This window comes from Periophthalmus magnuspinnatus, chromosome 18 (genome assembly GCF_009829125.3).
Source record: "Periophthalmus magnuspinnatus isolate fPerMag1 chromosome 18, fPerMag1.2.pri, whole genome shotgun sequence".
NCBI lineage: Eukaryota > Metazoa > Chordata > Actinopteri > Gobiiformes > Gobiidae > Periophthalmus > Periophthalmus magnuspinnatus.
Genome location: NC_047143.1, coordinates 15,620,960 through 15,645,546, shown reverse-complemented (window position 1 = coordinate 15,645,546; position 24,587 = coordinate 15,620,960). Strand labels below are relative to the sequence as shown.

Sequence of the window (24,587 nt, the reverse complement as noted above, 5' to 3'; positions counted from 1 at the left end):
TTGTGATGACGTTTAAGTGGACATCAGCTCCCATTGGGCACCACAGTTGTCTAAGCAGACGTCAGCTGACTTGTTTCTTTTGTTAAGTCATTTTAGATGAATATTGTGATTTGCAATGTCCAAATTATAACATAATGACCCACTGGTGTCAACTTCAAATGATTAAGCCTGTTTTCAATATAACCACTTTTGAACAGAACAAAAAAAGAAATCACTGTTCTTTATTTTGACAGGAGATTCATCATTCCTTAAAAAAAACAGTAATATCATCTATCTATCTATCTATCTATCTATCTATCTATCTATCTATCTATCTATCTATCTATCTATCTATCTATCTATCTATCTATCTAGTCTACACACTACACACATATGGTATGGTATATATGCCATGTGTAAAAAAATTTCCCCAACTTGATCTGTGATTTAAAAAAAATACACACTCATTAGTTGGTCACAAGAAAAAAATGAATAAAGAAAGTAAAGCCACCTTGAGAATGAAAGGGGGGGAAATTAGTTAAGTGAATTAGTGATTAATTAAGAGTTACCATTTTAAGACGTGATCAGATATATTCAAGTACAAAGGCTGTTATCTGGATCCTTAAAAAAGAATTGGGTATTAGTTGAACAGCAACAAGCATGATCAAAATGCAAAATGCAATCCATGAGCTAGAAAAAAATAAACTGTTAAAATTTTAATCAACACACTAGCAGAGATAGTAAGAGGTGCAAAGAGAGGTATCACTCCACCGAGCCCTCTCTAGCACAGGATTCTGGCTACATTTGGTTACACAAAAACAAGAAAAAAACAACATTCGTTTGAAAACAAAGCTGATTATATGGTTGTGTTCTTCCAGTTAGGTCAGTTGGAACAATTATGATTAAAAGACACAGCTTGGAAAAAGTTAACATTTCTAGCAAAAAGAGTCATAGACAGTATATTGGCAGACAGAGGCACCACTCTGCCCACCTTACACAACATTACATGATGTTACATCATTATTAGCCTTAATAAAACGTGAACCAAGAGTGTTTGTTAAGTTACCAAATGATTTGTTCATTATGAATTAAGTTTTTTAAAGTAAATTTTTTATTGAGGCTATACAAAGTCTAGTTATTATTAAGTGGTACCTTAAGTACACATAATCTGTATCCAAAAAATGAGACCGTTGGTCTTATTTACATGCACACCAAAATCTGATTGTAATCTGATTTCTGGACGTTTAAGATTACTTAAATTGCACAGTTTGATGTGAGTAATTACAGGGACCATGATCAAAAATAAATTAGATTATGTCATTTAAATAGCTCCAAAAATGTGATATTAATCAGATTTTGAGTGCACATGTAACCGCAGCCACTGTTAACAATTTCACCAACTCAAATCTAGAAAGAAAACAAAAAAACAAAAACAAGCAAAACATTGCAACATTCCCAATAAACTACACAACAAAGCAAGTATCAGTCCAGAGAGACAAAACCGCCACTTCGCCGTGGCCAGCCCTTACCTGGCGCAGGTTTCTGGTGACGCGGACATCATGCCAGGCGTTGTCGTTGAACTTGCCATTGACAGGTTCGACCAGGGCCTCAAACGCTCCAGAGCCCAGGTTGATGACGAGCCAAACGGCACCACTCTTAAGGGACAGATTGACGTAGTCAGCTGACTTTCCTGTGTGGAGCATGAGGCCGTTCCTCTGCAACGTCCTGAAGGAGAGCGTGATCTCGTCCGTGCTGCTCTGGATGGGCGTCATGGACAGGTCGTAGCAGAAGAACTCGTTGCCCTTGAAGGTGGCCACAGACTCATCCTTACCTGGAAAATAAGTATAAGAGTGAGTATCAGAATAAAATTATATGCGTATTTAGCTTTAAAGATACTGCACCTGATTGTTATTATCTTAAATAGTGAAAAACCCTAAGAACTGCTTTTACAATATAGCACTGTAATGTATCTGTACTGGAGCAAAATACATTTTTTCAACAACATAGACAAAAAAAATTGGGTTCCACCACTATTATACTGACCAGTATAATAGCATAATAGCATATGTTTCAGAATAAACTGTTAACCGCAAGAAGTTACTGACAAAATTTCCACATTATTTTCATCCAACATCTCTGAATGAATAAAACATCCCCAAAACTACTTTTGCAATGTAGAGGTTGACGTAAAGGAAAATAAGATCAAAATTGTGTGAATTATAACTCCAAAAATCCTAGATACATACCTAATACAGACACTGATGCATTTTGACTTCAGTATAGTACTTTAAAATTTTCAAAAAACTCCAGCATTTTTGTGCATTTCAATCCCAGCCATACACTCTTGAGAAGTTACAATATCTATGGTCATGAAAAAAAAAAAATGTATACTCTTGTCTTTGAGGACAATAACTCCCAAATCACAGCCACCAGAAAATGTAATAACTTTCCCCAGTCATCACAGGTAAGGCACTGCTTTCCTTCTGATTCCTGATTCCAAACCAAGCTATTCAGAAGAGGGTTGTATCTGTCTATTTGGGTTTTGCCAGTTCTCATATTTCAAATAACAAAACACTTTGACTAAATTTAAATGTATACTGTTCAAATGTTTCACTGTTTCACTGAAAGCAAAAGTTAATTTTGCTAAAGAGGCATTAGTGATGGGCAATACCAGTGTACCAAGCAATGCTATAATAATAATACTCTATGAGTTTTGTTTTAAAATCGAAAGAAACTTCTATACTATTATGAAAATGTTAAAAAACAACAACAACAGCATTTTCTTTTCGGTACCAACATATATAATATAATATTTGGCATCTACCTGCTCAAAAGATATCACTCCTTAACACACCTTTTTATGCACAAGGTGTAGAGTGGCTTGTGAAAAATTATCAAATTATCAAATTCACTCCCCAACAAGGATTTTTGTTGTAACAGATTGAATGATGAAAATACAACAAACTTCAGATGTTCTATACCAATTAGGGATGAGTGTTATTTTGACTGATCGGGATAAATGTAGATAAAATGAGTGTGAGAGGGTGAATGCTGATTTTAGACTACTACTACTATTACTACTTCTACTACTAACAATAATAATGCATTAGTCTTTTATAGCACTTTTCCAGATGAAAGTCTCTTTACAATTCCATGCATTATTAATTCACTTCACATTCAATAATGGTAAGCTACTATTGTCACCACAGCTGCCCTGGGGTAGACTGACGGAAGCGAGGCTACCAATCTGCTCCATCACCCCCTCCAACCATCATCTACGTACTCACACACCACTTTCACACAAGGCAATGTGGTTGAAGTCCCTTGCCTAAAGACACAATGACCACTGCCACCCAACTGCGGCACCTGGAATTTCCAGCTGTCTCCCTTCCAAGTACTAACTAGGCCCCACCCTGCTTAGGTTCTGAGATCTGATGAGATCAAGCTTTGACAAAGAGTTTTGGCCACATTGGAATAGTACTTCATGTGACCCTATCTGCATCACTTAATTCTATATACATTTAATCTGTATTACCAGGATTTACCCCAACCTGCTCAGATGCAAATTAGCATCCACGCTATAACCTGGCATTAGCATGATTCCAGTTATTCTGTCTTGCCATATAAATAAATACCATACCAGAACAGTATGTTACTACACACTCTTTTTAAATAAACAATTACATGTTTACTCCACCTATAGCTGCTAGCGTGTCAATCTCTGCGACCACATGCTACCAAACAGTTTCTCCCTGTTTTCTTACTGCCAGTCAAAGCAGCCTCTTTGTACAGCAGACACATGTCACACATCAGAGCCCAGATCCAGTAGAGAGATCTGTCACCTGCTCCGTCACTACACCGGAGTCCAGCCGGGACCACAACACTTCACCTGAGGCATGTCACTATACGGCAGCCAGACTGTTCTCTTCAAACTGTTCACAGCTGTGATTGGTAAGCAAGCTTTACCCAGCTCACTTTCTCGTTGCTTTCTGTGCTGAGTGACTTCCCCTTGAGAGTACTATCACAATACAATCAGCATGCATCCCGCTAATTAATGAAACTGTAGTGTATTGTTTTGAGTCATACTTTTGTATATTTATGAAAAATTGTCATGTGGAAGCATGGGTGATTTAGGTTTGTGGGCTTAGCATTGGACAGCTTGTACTGCTAACCATAAAGAGGATTTGATTGGGGTCCGGGAGAGATCACAAGATTACTCAGACATCCGTGGATGACATCTAAAATATCTTCAGGGATGTTTTCGAATAGGAAGCTAAAACAAATTGATATAGCATAATACCCTCTCACTTTAAAAATGCCCCGTGGAAGTTTTCTGGTGGGCCCCTCACCTCAGGCATGTTACTGTACGCCAATGACAGGCAGCCAGACTTGGACGGATTAGATGGGTAAGCAAGGGAGAGTTTGTTAAAGACGCACTGTGTAACTTTTCTGGAGGGGTCTGTCATCTCCCCCGCCACTACACCCGAGTCCACACCTCACTTCAGACATGTACTAAGAGTTGCAATGCAATCAAATCATTAAAAACAAAATAAAAATAGAAAAAATGAAGATGCTTTTATTTCATTCTATATTGGCTAAAAAGTTACATGATGGAGCTTTAATGTCCATCTTGCACAGGGTATGGGGTAGAGCAAAAATAGTTAACCTTTCATTACTGGGCAAAAAACATAAAATAGGTAATTTTTTTTACTTTGATGAAATATTTGACTTAGTCAGAGTTAGTCTCTGTCATAGTTCTAGATAAATTCAAGATATTTTCAGATCAATATAAAGGTACATGTCAACCTCTTTGCACTACTGACAATAATAAAACGTGCTATACTGTCTAAATGCAGTTACTCCTGACAGACAGTGGTACAAATCTGACATCTTCTCCACTTCTCCAGGTGAGAGCGCAAACATGTAAGCCGTGTGATGCAAAGTGACAGTCCACTTCCTGCATCCGTCTGCCTGCACCAGCACTCACGGTAGTCCCCTGGGAGCCCATATTGAAGAATCAGGCCCCGAGTAATGAGGTTTAGGCCTGAAAACTGGTGGGAGAGGAGACCCGACTGTCACAGGGCTATAGCCGGTAGTGGTGGATCATCAAATCTAGTTTATTGTGAAGTTCCATTACAGCGGAATGAATCCAGACCTGGGGCATGTCCCAGGAGACGGTAGCTAGTATGGGATGGTCAGGATGGTGGGCTGCTGAAAGAACTGAAGGCTAAATCTGGGCCGTAAGCAGGTTTAGCAGCATGGTCATGAGAGCACTCTCAGGTTAGCAGGGAAGCGAAGATGTATAATTGGGTAACGTGGATGTCTGAGTGGTGTATTCTTTATCTGTGGATGTATTATAAGGATATATTTGGGAAATAGTTGGATTTTTTAAAAACTTTGCTGATTGATTTTAAAATTCAAAGATCCTTATTGCTGGTTCAATGCTAATTAGATGGTTGTTAAGCCTGAGAAACGGAAAGTAGCACCAGCTAGCAACAGGAATAGTAGAAATAGTGCAATAGTATGATCGAATCAAAATGCAGATTCATCAAACTTTTTTCCACAATAGACCTTGAACATTTCAATAAGATACCAAATGTAAAATGTAAAGGTTAAGTTATATCAGCAGAATTTAAAGCAACACTGCATGACTTTCTAGAGTTGCCACATCACCAACATGATTCTATGGAAACAGAAAGTTAAAGTCATACTTTGGAACATTTGCCACAAATTAAATAGGTTTTAAGTTGTACTGTGGAATATTACAACCAAAGGAAGAACATGGAGAGTCTGAACACATGTTTTTGTATGTATTTTTTGTGCCATAAAACATCTAATATGAAAAAAGAAGAAAAAATAAACAAACAGACAAACAAAATTATGCAATATTATAGCATACTTCTCGATTAAAAGTTAGACATCCATCCATCCATTTTCTTCTGCTTATCTGGGGCCGGGTTGCGGGGGCAGCAGTCTAAGCAGGGACTCCCAAACTTCCCTCACCCCAGACACATCCTCCAGTTCCTCCGGTGGGATCCCAAGGCGTTCCCAGGCCAACTGAGAGACATAGTCCCTCCAGAGTGTCCTGGGTCTTCCCCGGGGCCTCCTCCCGGTGGGACATGCCCAGAACACCTCCCTAGGGAGGCGTCCAGGAGGCATCCTGAGCAGATGCCCGAGCCACCTCAACTGGTTCCTCTCAACGTGTAGGAGCAGCGGCTCTACTCCGAGCTCCTCCCGTGTGACCGAGCTCCTCACCCTATCCCTAAGGGTGCGCCCAGCCACTCTGCAGAGGAAACCCATTTCGGCCGCGATCTTGTCCTTTCGGCCATTACCCAGAGCTCATGACCATAGGTGAGGGTAGGAACGTAGATTGACCGGTAAATCGAGAGCTTCGCCTTCTGGCTCAGCTCCTTCTTCACCACAACGGACCGATACAGCGACCGCATCACTGCAGACGCTGCACCGATCCGCCTGTCAATCTCACGCTCCATCCTTCCCTCACTCGTGAACAAGACCCCAACATACTTGAACTCCTCCCCTTGAGGCAGAGACTCACCACCCACCCGGAGAGGGCAAACCTCCTTTTTCCGGTCGAGAACCATGGCGGAGCTGATTCTCATCCCAGCCGCTGAACACTCGGCTGCAAACTGCCCCAGTGCCTGCTGCAGGTCCTGGCTTGATGAAGCCATCAGGACAACATCATCCACAAATAGCAGAGATGAAATCCTGTGGTTCCCAAACCAGACCCCCTCTGGCCCCTGGCTGCGCCTAGAAATTCTGTCCATAAATATAATGAACAGGACCGGTGACAAAGGGCAGCCCTGGCGGAGTCCAACACGCACCAGGAACAGGTCTGACTTACTGCCGGCAATGCGAACACAGCTCCCGCTCCGGTCATACAGGGACCGGACAGCCCTTAGCAAAGGGCCTCGGACCCCATACTCCCGGAGCACCCCCCAAAGGACATCACGAGGGACATGGTCGAATGCCTTCTCCAGATCCACAAAGCACATGTGGACTGGTTGGGCATACTCCCATGAACCCTCGAGGACCCGATGGAGAGTATAGAGCTGGTCAAGTGTTCCACGACCGGGACGAAAACCACACCGCTCCTCCTGAATCCGAGCTTCGACTATCGGTCGGATTCTCCTCTCCAGTACCCTGGAATAGACCTTACCGGGAAGGCTGAGGAGTGTGATTCCCCTGTAATTGGAACACACCCTTCGGTCCCCCTTCTTATACAGAGGGACCACCACCCCGGTCTGCCATTCCAGTGGTTCTGTCCCCGATCGCCACGCGATGTTGCAGAGACGTGTCAGCCAAGACAGTCCCACAACATCCAGAGACTTGAGGTACTCGGGATGGATCTCGTCCAGCCCCGGAGCCTTGCCACCGAGGAGCTTGCTAACCACCTCGGTGACTTCAGCCAGGGTGATGGACGAGTCCGCCTCCGGGTCCCCAGTCTCTGCTTCCTCCTCGGAAGACATGACGGGGGGATTGAGGAGATCCTCAAAGTATTCCTTCCACTGCCCGACAACATCCCCAGTCGAGGTCAGCAGCTCTCCACCCGCACTGTAAACAGTGTTGGTGAAGTACTCCTTCCCTCTCCAGAGGCGTCGGACAGTTTGCCAGAATTTCTTTGAGGCCATCCGATAGTCCTCCTCCATGGCCTCCCCGAACTCCTCCCAACCCTGGGTTTTTGCCTCTGCAACCGCACGACCTGCAGCACGCTTTGCCCACCTGTACTCATCGGCTGCCTCAGGAGTCCCACGAGCCAACAAGGCTCAATAGGTCCGTCCGGCTGCCTCCTCCGCCAGCGGATCCAACTCACCACCAGGTGGTGATCGGTTGACAGCTCAGCCCCTCTCTTCACCCGAGTGTCCAAGACACGCGGGCGGAGGTCAGATGACACGACAACAAAGTCGATCATCGACCTCCGACCTAGAGTGTCCTGGTGCCACGTGCACTGATGGACACCCTTGTGCTCAAACATGGTGTTTTGTTATGGACAAACTGTGACTAGCACAGAAGTCCAATAACAAAACACCACTCGGGTTCAGATCAGGCAGGCCGTTCTTCCCAATCACGCCCCTCCAGGTGTCACTGTCGTTGCCCACATGGGCATTGAAGTCCCCCAGGAGAATAACGGAGTCCCCAGTCGGTGCACTGTCTAGTACCCCTCCCAGGGACTCCAAGAAGGCTGGGTACTCTGCACTGCTGTTTGGCCCGTAGGCCGACACAACAGTGAGAGACCTGTCCCCGACCCGAAGGCGCAGGGACGCGACCTTCTCATTCACCGGAGTGAACCCCAACACGAAGCGGCTGAGCTGTGGGGCAATGAGCAAGCCCACACCAGCTCGCCGCCTCTCCCCGCGGGCAACGCCAGAGAAATGGAGAGTCCAGCCCCTCTCAAGAAGTTGGGTTCCAGAGCCCAAACTGTGCGTGGAGGCGAGGCCGACTATATCTAGTCGGTAACGCTCAACCTCCCGCACAAGCTCCGGATCCTTCTCCCCCAGCGAGGTGACATTCCATGTCCCCAGAGCCAGTCTCCATGTCCAGAGATCAGGTCGTCGAGGCCCCCGCCTTCGACTGCTGCCCAGATCTTCATGCACCGGCCCCTTACGGATCCTCTTGCGGGTGGTTGGGTCCACATGAGGACGGCCCCACGTCACTCCTTCGGGCTGAGCCCGGCCGGGCCCCGTGGGGAAAGGCCTAGCCACCAGGCGCTCGCTGTCGAGCACCCACCCCAGGCCTGGCTCCAGGGTGGGGCCCCGGTAATGCCGGTCCGGGCGACGTAACTGGCCTTGATTTAATTTTCTTAATAAGGGGCTTCTGAACCGCTCTTGGTCTGTCCCGTCTCCCTGGACCTGTTTGCCATGGGTGACCGTACCAGGGGCATGAAGCCCCCGACAACATAGCTCCCAGGATCATTTGGGCACTCAAACCCCTCCACCACATTAAGGTGGCGGTTCAGGGAGGGGAAAAGTTAGACAGTGTGACATTAAATGTATTCTTAGTTCACCAAAGTAGCAGTTACACTGTCTTGTTAGGTCTGGTTTTGCGTTTTTCATACAAGTAGAACCAACCAACCCATGTTACCTCTTGAACACAAATCAAAAAAACTATGGTTCCATTAGTTCACATATACTTCATTTTGTATTTCTCCTTAATGGCCTGCAGTCTCATTTAGGCCAACCACAAATGCACGTAAACGTAGCCTCTATATCTCAGTGAATGGGTTATGTGTGAGCAAAAGCTACTATTAAGCGTTATATACCCATGGAACACTGAAGGAGTTGAAAGGCACTATAACAGCTATATTATATCCGAGTGGGGAGCGACATAAAAGAAAACATTTTTGACGCAAGGAAAGAGCCAAGGGACAAATGAAATCCGGGGAGAGACAGCTACTTAAAAGAGCATTTGAGCCGGAATTGAAACTTCGAAGCAATCGCAACTCAAGTGTGAACTGGCGTCAGGAAAATAGAGGAGCATCAAAAGTAGCAGAGATAGAAGGGAAAATGACAATGACAATGAAAAAAAAAAAGAAGTCCCTTGAGGTATAGTCTCATGGCGATGTTGCTGTGTCAATGTCGGAATGAACAAAAGAGTGGAAAACGGACCCTGGTAATGTTTTTCAATTATGCATTCAGAGAGTCATTATGCATCAATTTTTATGCAATCAATATTTCATGAGCTTTCAACCATGCTGTAGTATTATTTGCTTACCAACAGTTGTTGACTGTTTCATTCACATGTTAAAAGGTCTAAATTGTGTTAATGAGGCTGTTGGAGTTTTTAATGATGAAACTGCTCTATGTAACTTTTCTCAGGTGGTAACCCAGGTGGTGCAACCAGTAACCTGGCTCATGCCAGATTGATACGTATAGCACTTTGAAATAAGTTCTCCAGGTGATCAAAACCTATTATGACAGTCAAACAAATGCTCCAAGTTGATAGGTCGAAACATCACAACAGCAGAACAGGATGAAAAATCAAAGATTTGTTAAATACAGCTGAGAGAAAAGCACATATCATCTTCCCTGTCCTCAAATGCACAAAGTGGTGCTTCCCTCTGCACAAATTTCACAAACAAAATTGTCTGTATTTTCCTTAAACAGGCTGATGCAGGTCAGTGAGTGACGCCATGTTTGTTTTGGTTGGTTTGGGTGCTTACCCTGTGGCTTCCACACAAATGGCAATGCTTATTATTATTATTATTATTATTATTATTATTATTAGTAGTAGTAGTAGTAGTAGTAGTAGTAGCAGTAGTAATAGTAGCAGTACAAGTAGTAGTATTAGTATTATTATTAGTATTTATGTATTTACTTCCCCTCCCCGAACCATCACCTTAACGTGGTAGAGGGGTTTGAGCACCCGAATGATCCTGGGAGCTGTGTTGTCGGGGGCTTCATGCCCCTGGTAGGGTCACCCATGGCAAACAGGTCCTGGGAGACGGGTCTGACTAAGAGCGGTTCAGAAGCCCATCATGAAGAGGAAAACAACGAGGCCGTTTACATCGCCCAGACTGGTGTTACCGGGGTCCCACCCTGGAGCCAGGCCTGGGGTGGGTGCTCGGCAGCGAGCACCCACCCCACCTGGGCCTGGCCGGGCCCCGTGAGGAAAGGCCTGGCCAGGCCCAGCCCGAAGGTACGACGTGGGGCCGTCCTCCCGTGGACCCACCACCTGCGAGAGGAGCCATGAGGGGCAGGTGCAGAGAGATCTGGGCGGCAGTCGAAGGCGGGGACCTCGACGACCGGATCTCCGGACATGGAGACTAGCTCTGGGGACATGGAATGTCCCCTCGCTGGGGGGAAGGAGCCTGAGCTTGTGCGGGAGGTTGAGCATTACCGGCTAGATATAGTCGGCCTCACCTCCACGCACAGTTTGGGCTCTGGAACCCAACTTCTTGAGAGGGGTTGGACTCTCCATTTCTCTGGCGTTGCCCGCGGGGAGTGGCGGCAAGCTGGTGTGGGCTTGCTCATTGCCCCACAGCTCAGCTGCCACGTGTTGGAGTTCACCCCGGTGAACGAGAGGGTCTATCCCTGCGCCTTCGGGTCGGGGACAGGTCTCTCACTGTTGTGTCGGCCTATGGGCCAAACAGCAGTGCGGAGTACCCGGCCTTCTTGGAGTCCCTGGGAGGGGTACTAGACAGTGCACCAACCGGGGACTCTGTTGTTCTCCTGGGGGACTTCAATGCCCATGTGGGTAATGACAGTGACACTTGGAGGGGCGTGATTGGGAGGAATGGCCTCCCTGATCTGAACCCGAGTGGTGTTTTGTTATTGGACTTCTATGCTAGTCACAGTTTGTTCATAACAAACACCATGTTCGAGCACAAGGGTGTCCATCGGTGCACATGGCACCAGGACACTCTAGGTCGGAGGTCGATGATCGACTTTGTTGTCGTGTCATCTGACCTCTGACCGCGTGTCTTGGACACTCGGGTGAAGAGAGGGGCTGAGCTGTCAACTGATCACCACCTGGTGGTGAGTTGGATCCGCTGGCGGAGGAGGAAGCTGGACAGACCTGGCAGGCCCAAGTGCATCGTGAGGGTCTGCTGGGAACGTCTGGCGGAACTCACACCTCCGGGAGAGCTTCTCCCTGATCCCTGGGGAGGCTGGGGACATGGACTCTGAGTGGGCCATGTTCTCCACCTCTATTGTCGATGCGGCTGCTCATAGTTGTGGTCGTAAGGTCTGCGGTGCTTGTCGCGGCGGCAATCCCCGAACCCGGTGGTGGACACCGGAAGTAAGGGATGCCGTCAAGCTGAAGAAGGAGTCCTATCAAGCCTTGTTGGCTCGTGGGACTCCTGAGGCAGCTGATGAGTACCGGCGGGCCAAGCGTGCCGTGGCTCGGGCAGTCACAGAGGCAAAAACTCAGGGTTGGGAGGAGTTCGGGAAGGCAATGGAGGAGGACTATTGGACGGCCTCAAAGAGATTCTGGCAAACCGTGAGTGAGGGAAGGATGGAGCGTGAGATTGACAGGCGGATCGGTGCAGTGTCTGCAGTGATGCGGTCGCTGTATCGGTCCGTTGTGGTAAAGAAGGAGCTGAGCCCAAAGGCAAAGCTCTCGATTTATCGGTCAATCTACGTTCCTACCCTCACCTATGGTCATGAGCTCTGGGTAATGACCGACAGGACAAGGTCGTGGATACAAGCGGCTGAAATGGGTTTCCTCTGCAGGGTGGTCTGGCGCACCCTTAGGGATAGGGTGAGGAGCTCAGTCACACGGGAGGAGCTCGGAGTAGAGCCGCTGCTCCTACACGTCGAGAGGAACCAGTTGAGGTGGCTCGGGAATCTGCTCAGGATGCCTCCTGGACGCCTCCCAAGGGAGGTGTTCTGGGCATGTCCCACTGGGAGGAGGCCCCGGGGAAGACCCAGGACACTCTGGAGGGACTATGTCTCTCGGCTGGCCTGGGAACGCCTTGGGGTCCCACCGGAGGAGCTGGAGGACGTGTCCGGGGTGAGGGAAGTCTGGGAGTCCCTGCTTAGACTGCTGCCCCCGCGACCCGGCCCCGGATAAGCAGAAGAAAATGGATGGATGTATTTACTTATTTGGACCCTTCTAAATGGACAAAATAATGTATGACAATTAGTACTGCAACTAACCACTACTCTTTAGTGTTTCTTAAGACCGCTCAACTTCACCTTCTGATTATTAACTAACTACAACTGCCTTCATAACTGAATGTTGCTGAATGTAACATTTTTTTTCTATCAATTCTATTGTATAGAATAAAACATAATGTAGCCGCCACCACCCAAACAGCAGCGTATATGGTATAGTAAGTGTGTTAAATGAATGCCTGTCTGAGAGGATAAGATAAACTAGAGGAGTGTGAGTTATGAGGGAGAATGATGTTTCAGGCAGGTGCAGTGTCTCTAGATGCTGTTTTTTATAATTAACACAAGGGGGGTTAATCCATTTGTCACTGCAGGTGGTAAGAATAGTCATCCGCTGCCAGAAATGTGGATTTGGAAAAAAGGCAATTACATCAAATTAAAGCTTATTTTTTATGGTATACTTCTATTTCCATGGTCGTCAAAAAATGTCCCTGAGGTTATTTTAATAAAGAAACCCAGTAGGGGTTGAGAAGCTTTTTTCAAGTATTGGGCAGTAGTACGAGTTGTATGGACATATTAAAGGTGCATTATGTAATTTATGTATGTTATTATTTTGCCTGGATGTTCCACAGTAAGGCATCAAAAATATAGCTTACATTTATTCAATAACATGTTTTTTGTTGGCAACAAAAAAATGAAAATCTTGAAAAATGTAGGATCTTTATGTGAGTGGGCTTGTTTGGTGGCTTCACCTGGTCCCTGATTGTCGGCATGTAAATGGATAAAGTTAATGCTATACATGCCGCAGTATGGCATTCTTAAATGTATTATGTCTTCAAGTCATAAAGCGCAAGCAAAAAATAAAATAAAATAAAATTTAAAAAATGTAACAAAATATATATATATCCCAGACCAGAGACTATGGTCCTGGGATAAAATACGTCTCTCAAACCAATTTTTGTTGGCCTTCAGCCCGAATTGGCCCAAATGATAATTGGTAGTACTTTTTACTGCAAATATATGTAATTCTACTATCAAAACCTGAATAACATTACATTGCATGACAATAAAGATCAGAAAGATTAATGCTTAAAGCTTTAATTAAAGGTAAAATATCTCTGGCAAACCTCTTTTAAATGCCTCCATCTAATAAATGTACTGTATTGAAAACTGGTCTGTGCGACTTCATTTCTAACCTACACTACATCCTTTTATTGTGTAAACATGTCATTTTCCAACAGTACTGTACAGTACTATAACTAACACCATACAGTAAACCTGCAGTATTAAGTTACCCTAGAGATAGATCAAGACCACTCCAAGCACTAAAAACTACCAGCAAATCCCCTCTTCCCTCCACTAAACCACTTCACTGCAGCAAATACATACTTGTCACTATGCATTGAGCTTGGTGCTTTCATCCCATGTCTCCGCCTCATTTCACCATTCCCTGGGTAGCATTTCTGTGATTACATACACACTAGAGTGTAGGCCCTTTTCAGATCAGATCTTTACCCAGACAGCCATGGAAAAGCCAAGAAAAAATATGAGACCCAATACTGTTATCAACCTTTCCATTAACCTCACACTGGGATACCCTTTTGTTATGTAATAAACCAAGAATGGAATAAATACATTGTGATAGAAAAAAAAAATATATATATATAGAGTGACAAAGTGAAAAACAAAATAGTTGGCTAGCTAGTCTGTGACTGTAAGAGGAACAAATCAGCTCACTTCTTAGTCAGATTTTTTTTCTTTTTTTTCACAATGGACAAAGTTTAGTAAGGCACATATATACACACGTAGAATCATACACACATGTATCAACATACTCATCTACAATTCTGCGTTTACATGCTGCATATGGAAGTGTATATCGTTCACCTATTCCCAGTTGACCCTGTGATATTGTGTTAAAACAGCCCCCCTCCCCCTCACACACACACACACAGAAAGTCGATGACATCAGCTAAAAAGTATCAAAAAAACACTGGTTATGAAACATATGCAGATTAGTTCAATGTCATAATGTGAAACATTCTAATCAATACAATAAAATCTCCATGGACACAAGCAGGTGACATCCTGTCCAGAAAAAAAAAAACAAAAAAACAAAAACAAAAAAAAACAGTGTGACTTTAAGAATCCACCTCACCTCTCACAAGCTTTCATCTTGTTTTTGGTTTGAACTGGACATTTTATGATCTAGAAATAATATCTACGTAACAGAAAAATTATGAATCAAAATTATAAAAAGACATAATGAGCCAGAGTCCGTGTTTATGATCTGCCCACACGCTTCCGAGTGGCTTTTCATCACAGGCACTCTCGAGGCTAGCTTCTCCTACGCAAACTGCTTCAAATCTGTTAGCTAGCACACAAATAACCCCCCCCCCCAAAAAAAAATAAAAAAAATAAATAAAAATCGACTCTTTCAAACACCGCTAATGAATAGATAGTGGCATAATAAAGTATATAAGCCTTTACACCACATCACTGTAAACCACAATGTGCTGGCTGTCCTTCATATATATATAAGATATTTGAAAAGCATGTTAGACAGAGGAAGAGTGCACAGTTGGTGTTGGAAAAGACAAAATATTGTTGTTTCTGAGGTCAAAGGAGTAAATTTGATTAAAAAAAAGGTTGTTACAGAGGCAGACTTGCGAACATTTGACTGGGAAAACCAACTTTACTCATAAAATACTATGTTCTTATGTGCTTTCTTTCTTTATTTGTCAAGGACCATGTACAAATTCATAAATAATTATATATTGCTGGTGGTATTGTTGGCTATAATGTGTAGCGTAAATATTTTGATTTCTGTTGCGCAACTGTAATTTTATTATGAATGTAATGTTGAAAGGTTACCGGTGACTGAACTGAGATCCTGTTTTGACCTTGTTTTCAGGTCAGGTTTTTTTCATGGGACTGAACAGAGATTCTCTACTGATGGCGAGCTGGTAGGACTAATATATATTTTGTTTTTGCTCCGCAATCTGTGGATTACGGATTTGCGTGATTACAAACTGAACCTGAACTGAATCCTGAAAAAGGAATAAACTGAACTCTTACACAAAGTCACACAACTTTAAAAAAGGGAATGAACTGAACTCATACAAAGTCAAAATATTTGACAAAGAACTGCCCTTCTTTTTGTTGTTGTTTTAAAATTGTTAATTTTGTTCAATGTAATTCGATTAAATGGTATGCCACTTTATGTTTTGACTTTTACCAAATAAATTTTTACTTTATTCCAATCTGTTCTGTGTGTCATTCATGCGCAAGCTCCCTGAGCAGCCTGTTCTTCTGTGTCGGTCTTAATGCGTTAATTGCCATAAACAATAGCCCAACCAACTAAAAATACTATAGTGGTTACATTATCATTTCACCAGTCCACTCTGGCATTTTTGTATAAGACCTGACCCAAATTTCCACTTCTGTATTAATATAACCCAGAGAGTTGACAGCAACACATCAAATTAAGTGTGATAGCACATTGTTAAATGGCTCGTGCTAATTATGCACTTCTCACATTCTCTATGTGGTGTTGCAGTCATTCCTATGAAGCATATTGTCATAAACTTGGAAAGTGAAATGACAGCTAGAGTCTTAAAAGACACATATTATGCAATGATGTCTCTCTGCGCTTTTCACCATGTTATATTGTTGTCCCCTCATCAAAGAAATACCTGGAGTTGCATTTTGTTTCATTCACACTGGTTTCATTACTCCATTAATCTAAAGTTGTCTGAGCACTCAAAAATTCTCAGTTTGCCTTTTCCCCAGATTGTTATATCACTGAAAATCCAAACTTATTCCATGCAGTTTCTCTGACCATAAACTCAGTGGACTCATTTACTTGTTTATTTTTTCATTGTTCATTGTTCATCCATTGCTAACAGCTGAAGAACTTAGAAATACTTACCCCAAAGTGAACAAATGAATGTCTAAAATATTATATCGTGTGTTTTTTTAAAGGTTATTACGCTTTTCTAAGCTTTCCAGTTAAGGCAATTTGAGCACAAAAAAAAGAAGAAAAAAAATGTGCTTGGTAAATGTGTATGATCTACAAACTTGGAGGAGCACTTAAGAAAAAAAAGAATAACAAAAGCCAGGATAGGTTGAAAAAAAATAAATAAATAAATAAATAAATAAATACATAAATAAATAAATAAATAAATAAATATATATATATATATATATATATATATATATATATATATATATATATATATATATATATATATATATATATATAGTGTGTGTGTGTGGGGGGGGGGTGTAAAATTAAGCATTAAGTCGGTGATGGATTCAAAATATATATTCAAGTATATTATGTTATCTCACTGTTCATTTTAAAGGTACTGTAATGTAATGTTCACTCTTTATTTAGTCATTACTATTAGTTATAGTCAGTTCACTACTTTATTTAGTAAAGTCTGGGGTTCAAAAGAGAAGAGAAGACAAGAGAGATTATTTTGTCTCAATATAGGTTGTGAACCCATCAACTTGGTCCTTCGAGCCAGATCCCAATATACCGGAGGACTCCAGCGGATGTCGGAGACCCAGGAGAGACTGTGGCCACAGCATTTGAGACCTTTTCCAGGACTGGTCTCTTCGATATCTTTTGGAGTCTAAAGGTTGATGGGATACCGAGGGAGAGAGAGACGAGTGAGTAAGTCTTGCTTTAAAAAACGGTATGACTGGGGGTCATGCGCGTAGAAAAACCCTAATTATCCTAGGCTCCAATTAGGTACTAAAACCTACTAATACTAATAGTAGTAGTACTAAGGGACGGATACGGAGTCCCGTTACTGGGTAAAATAGTGATATTTTACTGGCTGGTACAAAACCGTGATAAGAGGGACGGATGCGGAGTCCCGTTACCGAGTAAAATAGTGACATTTTACTGGCTGGTACAAAACCGTGGAATAAAAAGCAAGGGTGTGTGTGAGAGAGAGACGTGTGAGTGGAGATTCTGAACCACTAGGTGACGAATCTCATACCAAAAAGGTTGGGGAAATACGGTGTATTTCTGTGGATGCAGAGGCAAGATCTCTCCGCCTGCTGAGGCTAAAGTGAGAGATACCACACTAATCACTCGTACCAACCTGTTGTTGTATTCCAGCGATAGAGACCTCCCTAGGAGTTAAAAGCTGGACTAAATTTGAGGAAATAAAAATGGGAAATAAAACTACAAAATTGACACCAAAAGTAAAAGACTGAAAAGCCGTGCACGCAAAATATCCTGAAAAATGTACACAGTTAGATTTGTGGGTAACAAAATATAAATTTGAAGGCGAGTTAAAATCTTCTAAAATAATGGAGCTCCAAAATAAAATCCAAAATAAAATCCAAAATAAAATCCAAAATAAAATCCAAAATAAAATCCAAAATAAAATACAAAATAAAATACAAAATAAAATACAGGAAAAATGCAAAAATAAAGAATATGATATGTGTAAACTATCTATCATTACTATACTATCTATACTATACTATACTATCATTTGGAAAGATGGTGGGAATTGGCACAAGCCAGAGAAAAAGGCCAAACAGAGGCAAAGTGTAAGCAACAAATTATGCTTAATACAAAGGAGGAAGATGATTTCACCACTGTAATAGCTGCTCAGCCAGAAACACCGGTACAGCAGGCTCAAGCCGAGATAGAGGGAGCAGTAGCGGGAGGGGAGCAGCAAGCGCCCCCGCCTCCGTATCACCGTATCAAGAGGCAACAGAGCTATTACACCAGATGAAAACTACACAAACTAGAAGTGAGACAAAAGCTAAAGGTGAAAAAAGAGGTACAGATCAAGATAATTTGGAAATACTGTCCCATGATGACGAACAACTCCTAGTTAGGTTGAGAGCATTAAAAACAAGGATCCAAAATAGATTCACTAGGAGAGCAAATTATATGGAAATAAACAGAACTAAACAAAAAGAGGATGAAGATTTTGAGGAGTTTAAACACAGACTTACAAAAGTGTTTAAAGTACATAGTGGACTTGAAGATGAAGCTGGCAATGAAAATTCTGCATACAGACAGCAATTAAAGAATGCTTTGCACGCTAATTGTACCACAAGAATTCGTAATTGGATTGACAAGCATTATATACATTTTGCTACAAGGGCACTAGACCAATATGTGGATCATGCAATGCATGCAGATAAAGTGATAAAAAACCACAGGAAGGAAAAATACTAGTTGATTTACAAGATGCATTAGGGTGCGGACGCGCCTTACCAAAAATTACTCTACTTTTTAGTTTAGTTTTACTTTAGTTTGTTTATTATTGTGTCTTGCATACAAAGAATGCCGAGCCCTTAAATTCCACAGCTTATAAGACACCATTAACAAAAATACAATAGTCCAGACGTGTGATACAACAAACAAAAACAAAAAGAAAACAAAACAAACAAAATCTACTAGTTAATGGGGTACAAATTTCTTTCTTGTGTGATACTGGTGTGTGTAAAACCACCATGAAAACTAAAGTCCCACATATGATACACAGTGGGGAGAGCAGCAAAAGGGGAAGTTACACATGTTTCACTGACAAAACCTGTCATGATACAAGATCCGAAGGGAAAGACAATAAAACTAGCTGTATTGTATTTCCCTGACTGCCCGTTAAATTTGTTGGGTCGTGATGCATTGGTAGCTTTAGGATTAGTCCTAATCCCAGATAACACAGGTAATATACAAGTAAAAAGAATGCAAGAAGTTCAAACCAACAACTTATATGTTATTCACCCAAATGACAAGGAAGAACTGTTTCCCTGAAATGCATTAGAACTTGCACAAGAACAAGAGGCCATATTAAGTGACGTACCACAGTGTTTGTGGTCAAAAGGGCCATCTGATGTAGGTCTGATTAAACTCTAATATACGTTGTGAACCTATCAGTCGGCTATGTGAAAAAGATATCCTTTAGCATCACCATCACATATGTAGCAGAGTTACTATGATTCCTGGTTTGCTTGATGCAGACTGACCAAAGATACAACACTATCAAGTTCATCCAATCGTCACTACTTTTTAAATTTTTCCGTCACTACATTTGAGAGCAAGTAGCTGCCCTTTCTACACCACTACATTTTTGAACTGGACTGAAAAATAAAAAGTACTTTTCATATGATTTGAGAGGTTATCTTTACCATGTTCGCGATAACATCCTGATTAAAGGTTTCAAGTCCAAGCTTTGAGCAAAAGAAAAGGAAAGTTAAAAAATTGATTTGCATTGCAACCATTGACCAAAATCTGTATCATTTATTAGCCAATATCACCACATTTAACACTTTAAGAAATTAACACTTGTGTGAAATACTTTTACTTTTTATTCTTAAAGTAAATTTTTAAACAGGTGCTTAAATAATTTACTTGAGTAGATTTTTTCATGTAATACATTTACTTTTTACTTACTTATACTTTACTTAAACTTACTTATACTTTACTTTTTTATTATGTAACAAACTTGAGTACTTCATCCACCACTGCTATCCACAAGGTATTACAAAGTCTGAAGGGCTGTGGGAATTCCAAGCTATATTTGTCACTCCAGTGGCCACTGTTTTTTTTATTTTATTTTATTTTTTTATTGTTCCACTTCATGTGTATTTTATTTTATGTTGGCTGGGAGATTCCCACCAAGTTTAAAACTGAGAGTTACCCCTCTTTTGGGAGAGGCAGAGATGTTTTGGGGGTCTCTTTTCAGCCAAGTAGTACTGTTGGGAGGGATTTGAGTGCTTCACCTGTGTTTCCTGCAAGTAACAGGGCTCAGGGATTGATTCAGGCAGGTGAGTCGCCTGTGTGACAGATGTCTTTTGGGGGTCCAAGTTACTCAACAAATAGAGTTGAAAATAATGTGCTGACCCAGTTCAGTGACATGATCTACCATTTAGGCTCACATATCGGAAAGTCTATTCATGGTCTGTAAAAGAACTGGATATGACTCTCCCCATGTGAGATCAATTGGTGGCCACCACATAGGTACTGCAGCTCCTGGGAGCTCTGGCCCAGAAAGAATTCTCCCATAGAAAACAATGCATTTTTGGGAATTCAAATTGCCCATGTTCGGCTGACGGGCATCCACAGCTTTCACAAAAGTTGGGTTTCGCAAGGATTCTTCTGTATTTTCACAACATGAACTTTTATATTTTTTAAACCCTCAAAGTGCCTAAAAGTTAGCTCTGTAAGAGTCAGCCTGCGCTAGCTCTGCTTTAGCATCACTCTGAAAACAACGCCATCCTTGGTTCATCTTCCTGATCTTATTATACTTCCATGAGTCTATTGCAACAAAGTTAATTTATTCTGGTATACCTTGTAACAGTGACAAAGTTGCAGAAGGTAAGGAAATGTATTTATAAAGCATAATTCATGCACAAGCAACCCAAAGTGCTTAACAAAGACACAATACACAAAGAAAACGCCAATACATGAATGCTGCGGTAGCAAACCATAATGTTTTAAGCCTAGTTTTAAAAGCATTTATAGTTGGAGCAAATCTTAATTGTTGGGGAGTAATTCTCAAAAAAAACAAACAAAAAAAACAAAACATGTTAATTAGTCACCTGTGACACCTGTGATACCTGCTAGTAGTGATCCCGGTTGTTGGTGCTGTAACACAACAGGCTACATTAACATGTCAGTATAATTTTGTTTGCAATACAATATGAAATTCTACTCTATTCTATTCTGTTCCCATCACAGATTCCACAAAACCAAACCAACATTTTTTTTATACCAATGTTTCATATACCCAACAAATTGAGTACACTTAAAAGGCAGTTTGTTGTCCCCCATCATATCTGCTTGCCAATACCCCCTGCCCGCAAGATTGATTTTGGGCCACTTCTGTCACATTGTGGGCACTGTTTAAGCTGCTAAAAAAACTTCATTGGGATAGTGAGAGATGCCCTGTCTGACCTCTTGGATAAGTATACCACATATAGTATTTTTCATGCCACTTTTGCTGCAAGCAGAAAGTCATGAAGTTGAGCTGAGAAGAAGAGGATGGAATTCCAGTAGTCCGGGTAGAAACAATGATATTGACTTTGACTGCTGTGAGGGCATCTGTACAGTACTCTACTGACAAGAAGTTTCGGACATAAAACAGGTGCATGAACTGAGCATGTCTGAGAAATTATGAAATAAGTAAAACAACTTCCTGTCATGTGTCTGTCACTTTTGGCCAATCACAGTCTTCTATCTTTACCACTAAACAAATAGCATCTTAATTAATGTCTATAAACAGAAAACTCTTCATTTAAACTGTCAGAATCATCCCTGTAGCAGTAGAGCCATAAGCCTCCTTAGCCTATTCATTTGCTACTGTTCAATTATAAACTGGTGGGAGGTATTTCCTATCATTCTATCCATTCATTGCATACCTTACCATATTAGGGCTTAAGCAACCCCTTCATTTGTTGCTGCATCTTTTACATCTAGACATTATGAAACTGAAGCAGGTCCCTTAATACATTAGTCTGAATGGCCATTGTGTTTGTACAATAGGCCCAAGTCTAATGGATCCACCTCGAATATGTTCAGTGTATTTAAACATGTTGTCCATATCAAAGATTTTATATCAGATTTTACCTACATGTCTACATGTCATGAAGACTACAGCACAGACAAGACCACATTAAATGAAAATGCATCAAAATTGGTACACATCTCACTAAGAATTACAAGATTATGTCTCAATAAATCATAAAGGATTGACCTGTAATAGAATTAGGCCACCAAACATATCTCCCACTTACACAGGTAATGTTTTAAATTTATGTTACACTGACCATATATACAAATTTCAGGCACATTTTATAAAAAAGACTCAGCATCGTAAAGGATAAAATATAGTAATCTACCACAAAGTCTATGGCTAAAGGAAGCTGATATTGTCTACTAGGTCTGATTTTGACCACACCCCCCATTCAACCCCCCATAACCAAAATAAACTAAACATTTTAGAAAATATTATAATAGTATTTTCCGCACAAGTTATTAATAAGATTAAACTCACTATATTCACTATATATTTGTATATAAACATCAAGTGTGCCAGATTTGAAACCAACCTATAAAGATTAAGGTGGTCACCTATGCATTCTTTGGTCAAATATCTGAAAGTTCTGTCCATTGGTTTGGGGGTATGGGATATTGTTTCTGTTATGGCAGGTGAATCATTGGAGACAGAGCTCATGTTGGGCTTAATGTGAAGCATATTTGGTATATTTACATATGAAACAGTAGTGGCATGCCATGGTGTCACAATGTTACTGTTTGTGTTACTTACTTTGTGTCTTTGAGAAATACATTTTTTGATACATTTTTTTTTTTACATTAAAAACAACAACACAAAATCCTTCATTGTTATATTGTTGTAATCCTCATCATGTCAGTATTCTTTGATCCAGTTTTCATTACTGTGTCACACTGTATGTGACTATAGCACCTTTTTTTTATCACTCATAAAATTTGGTTTGGGGCACCCAAAAATGGCATTTTGGGTGTCCTAGGACTGAATGGAGCCGTGTAGAAACCAGAGACCCCAAATTCATAATGGTCCAAGGTGTATACTACTGAAAATTTTTAGTAAGAAAAAAGTAGCAAAATAATAGGTGGAGGGGTCTGGCTCGCAAACTGTTCATTCATTCTGAGGTGTCAGTTAATCCTTGACTAGTAGTCCAGTTGTTTTAATAAATTAGGTAACAAACATAAACTGCGCTTCTTTAAAAAATAATTCCATTATTTGTTCAAAGGAAAATCCAAAAGAAAGCACATTCTATATTTTTATTTGAAACTCTGTCAAGAGTGAAACGGACTAAGCTAGCACTAGTCACTTGGGCAAACAAACAATCTGGCGGGACTAAGCCAAGTCCACAGTGCTGGTATCTGCCTGTCAATCAACTGCTAAAGGACAATCTGATTGGTCAGTTTTGATGCTAGGGCCATCACCTTGAAGACCAAAAACCTAAGGAAAGAGAGGGGATTTTGGACGTGTAATCCCCATAATAACACCAACTCTGATAGGATACTCATATTTATGTTGTGTCTGAAAGAAATTTTAGATCTAAAAACTACAAAATGGAAGTTATGTCTATGATGGCTGGAAGTTATGTCTATGATGGCGCATGCTCCGCTGCGACAGCACTACCTGAGCACTGTGTCTTGAGCTGTTTTGAGCTCTGTGTATGTGGAAACGAATCTCCCCTCAGGGACAATAAAGTAAAGTCTAAGTCAAAATTGTGATTTAATTTATGTAATAAAATCCTTTGTTTTACATGTACATCTACAGTTACAAAAAGCAGTGATAGAATCACACAAAAAAACATGTAAAGAAAATGAGGTCAGAATTTGGAACTTGACCACACAATGTATATATTACGAATTATGTCAAAATTTTGTCTCATTCTCATGGATCCAGTCTCATGGATCCAATCTCATGTCTCATCTCGTCAAATTGTTTTTCATCCCACCCTGATAAATCAGTGATAAGCACAAGAATACTCCAACATACCCCCCCCCCCCCCCCCCCCCCACACACACACACACACGCACGCACACACACACACACACACAGAGTTATTATTATTTACAGCCTCCAAAATGTGCCATTTTCAGTTTGTCAGTGTGTGACATTGTGTTAATAAAAGTGCAGTGCCGCGTGTGTTATTAAATTGGATGTAAGTTACACAGAAGGAGCAGGTTTTAATAAGATGAGCTGCATGAACAAGTCCATCCAAACTGCGACGGGGTATTCGTCAACACATAACGAAGCTTAGCGTGTGCCGACCTGCTCGATTGGCTTATGTATTAGGAGTAATTAAACACCGTTACCAGGGTGGGAAATGAATAAATATCATCAGACGTGTTCTAATTAGTCCATATCATTACAAGTAAAATGTCCGAGACTATAAAGGCACATGTATGTAACTTTATTGATGGAGGTTAAATCAACTGTTTGTCTCAATGGAAATAGGGTAAGGTATGCTTTATTGCTGCTATAAAATGTGTCCTCTGCATTT

General features: G+C 41.5%; 1 protein-coding gene across 8 annotated transcripts in view; it reads right to left on the bottom strand.

The window, feature by feature from the left end:
* Positions 1–24,587, bottom strand: part of nrxn2b (neurexin 2b) — a 1,142,582-nt gene that overhangs the window by 721,490 nt on the left and 396,505 nt on the right. For 5 of the 8 annotated variants that reach the window (XM_055228872.1, XM_055228867.1, XM_055228866.1 and 2 more), the window contains one exon: positions 1,509–1,810. In XM_055228872.1, the coding sequence (XP_055084847.1) occupies positions 1,509–1,810 (302 nt within the window). Of the gene's footprint in view, positions 1–1,508; positions 1,811–3,982; positions 3,998–24,587 lie in introns of those variants that run through there. The other 3 variants (XM_055228869.1, XM_055228870.1, XM_055228873.1) reach the window with 3 other exon arrangements.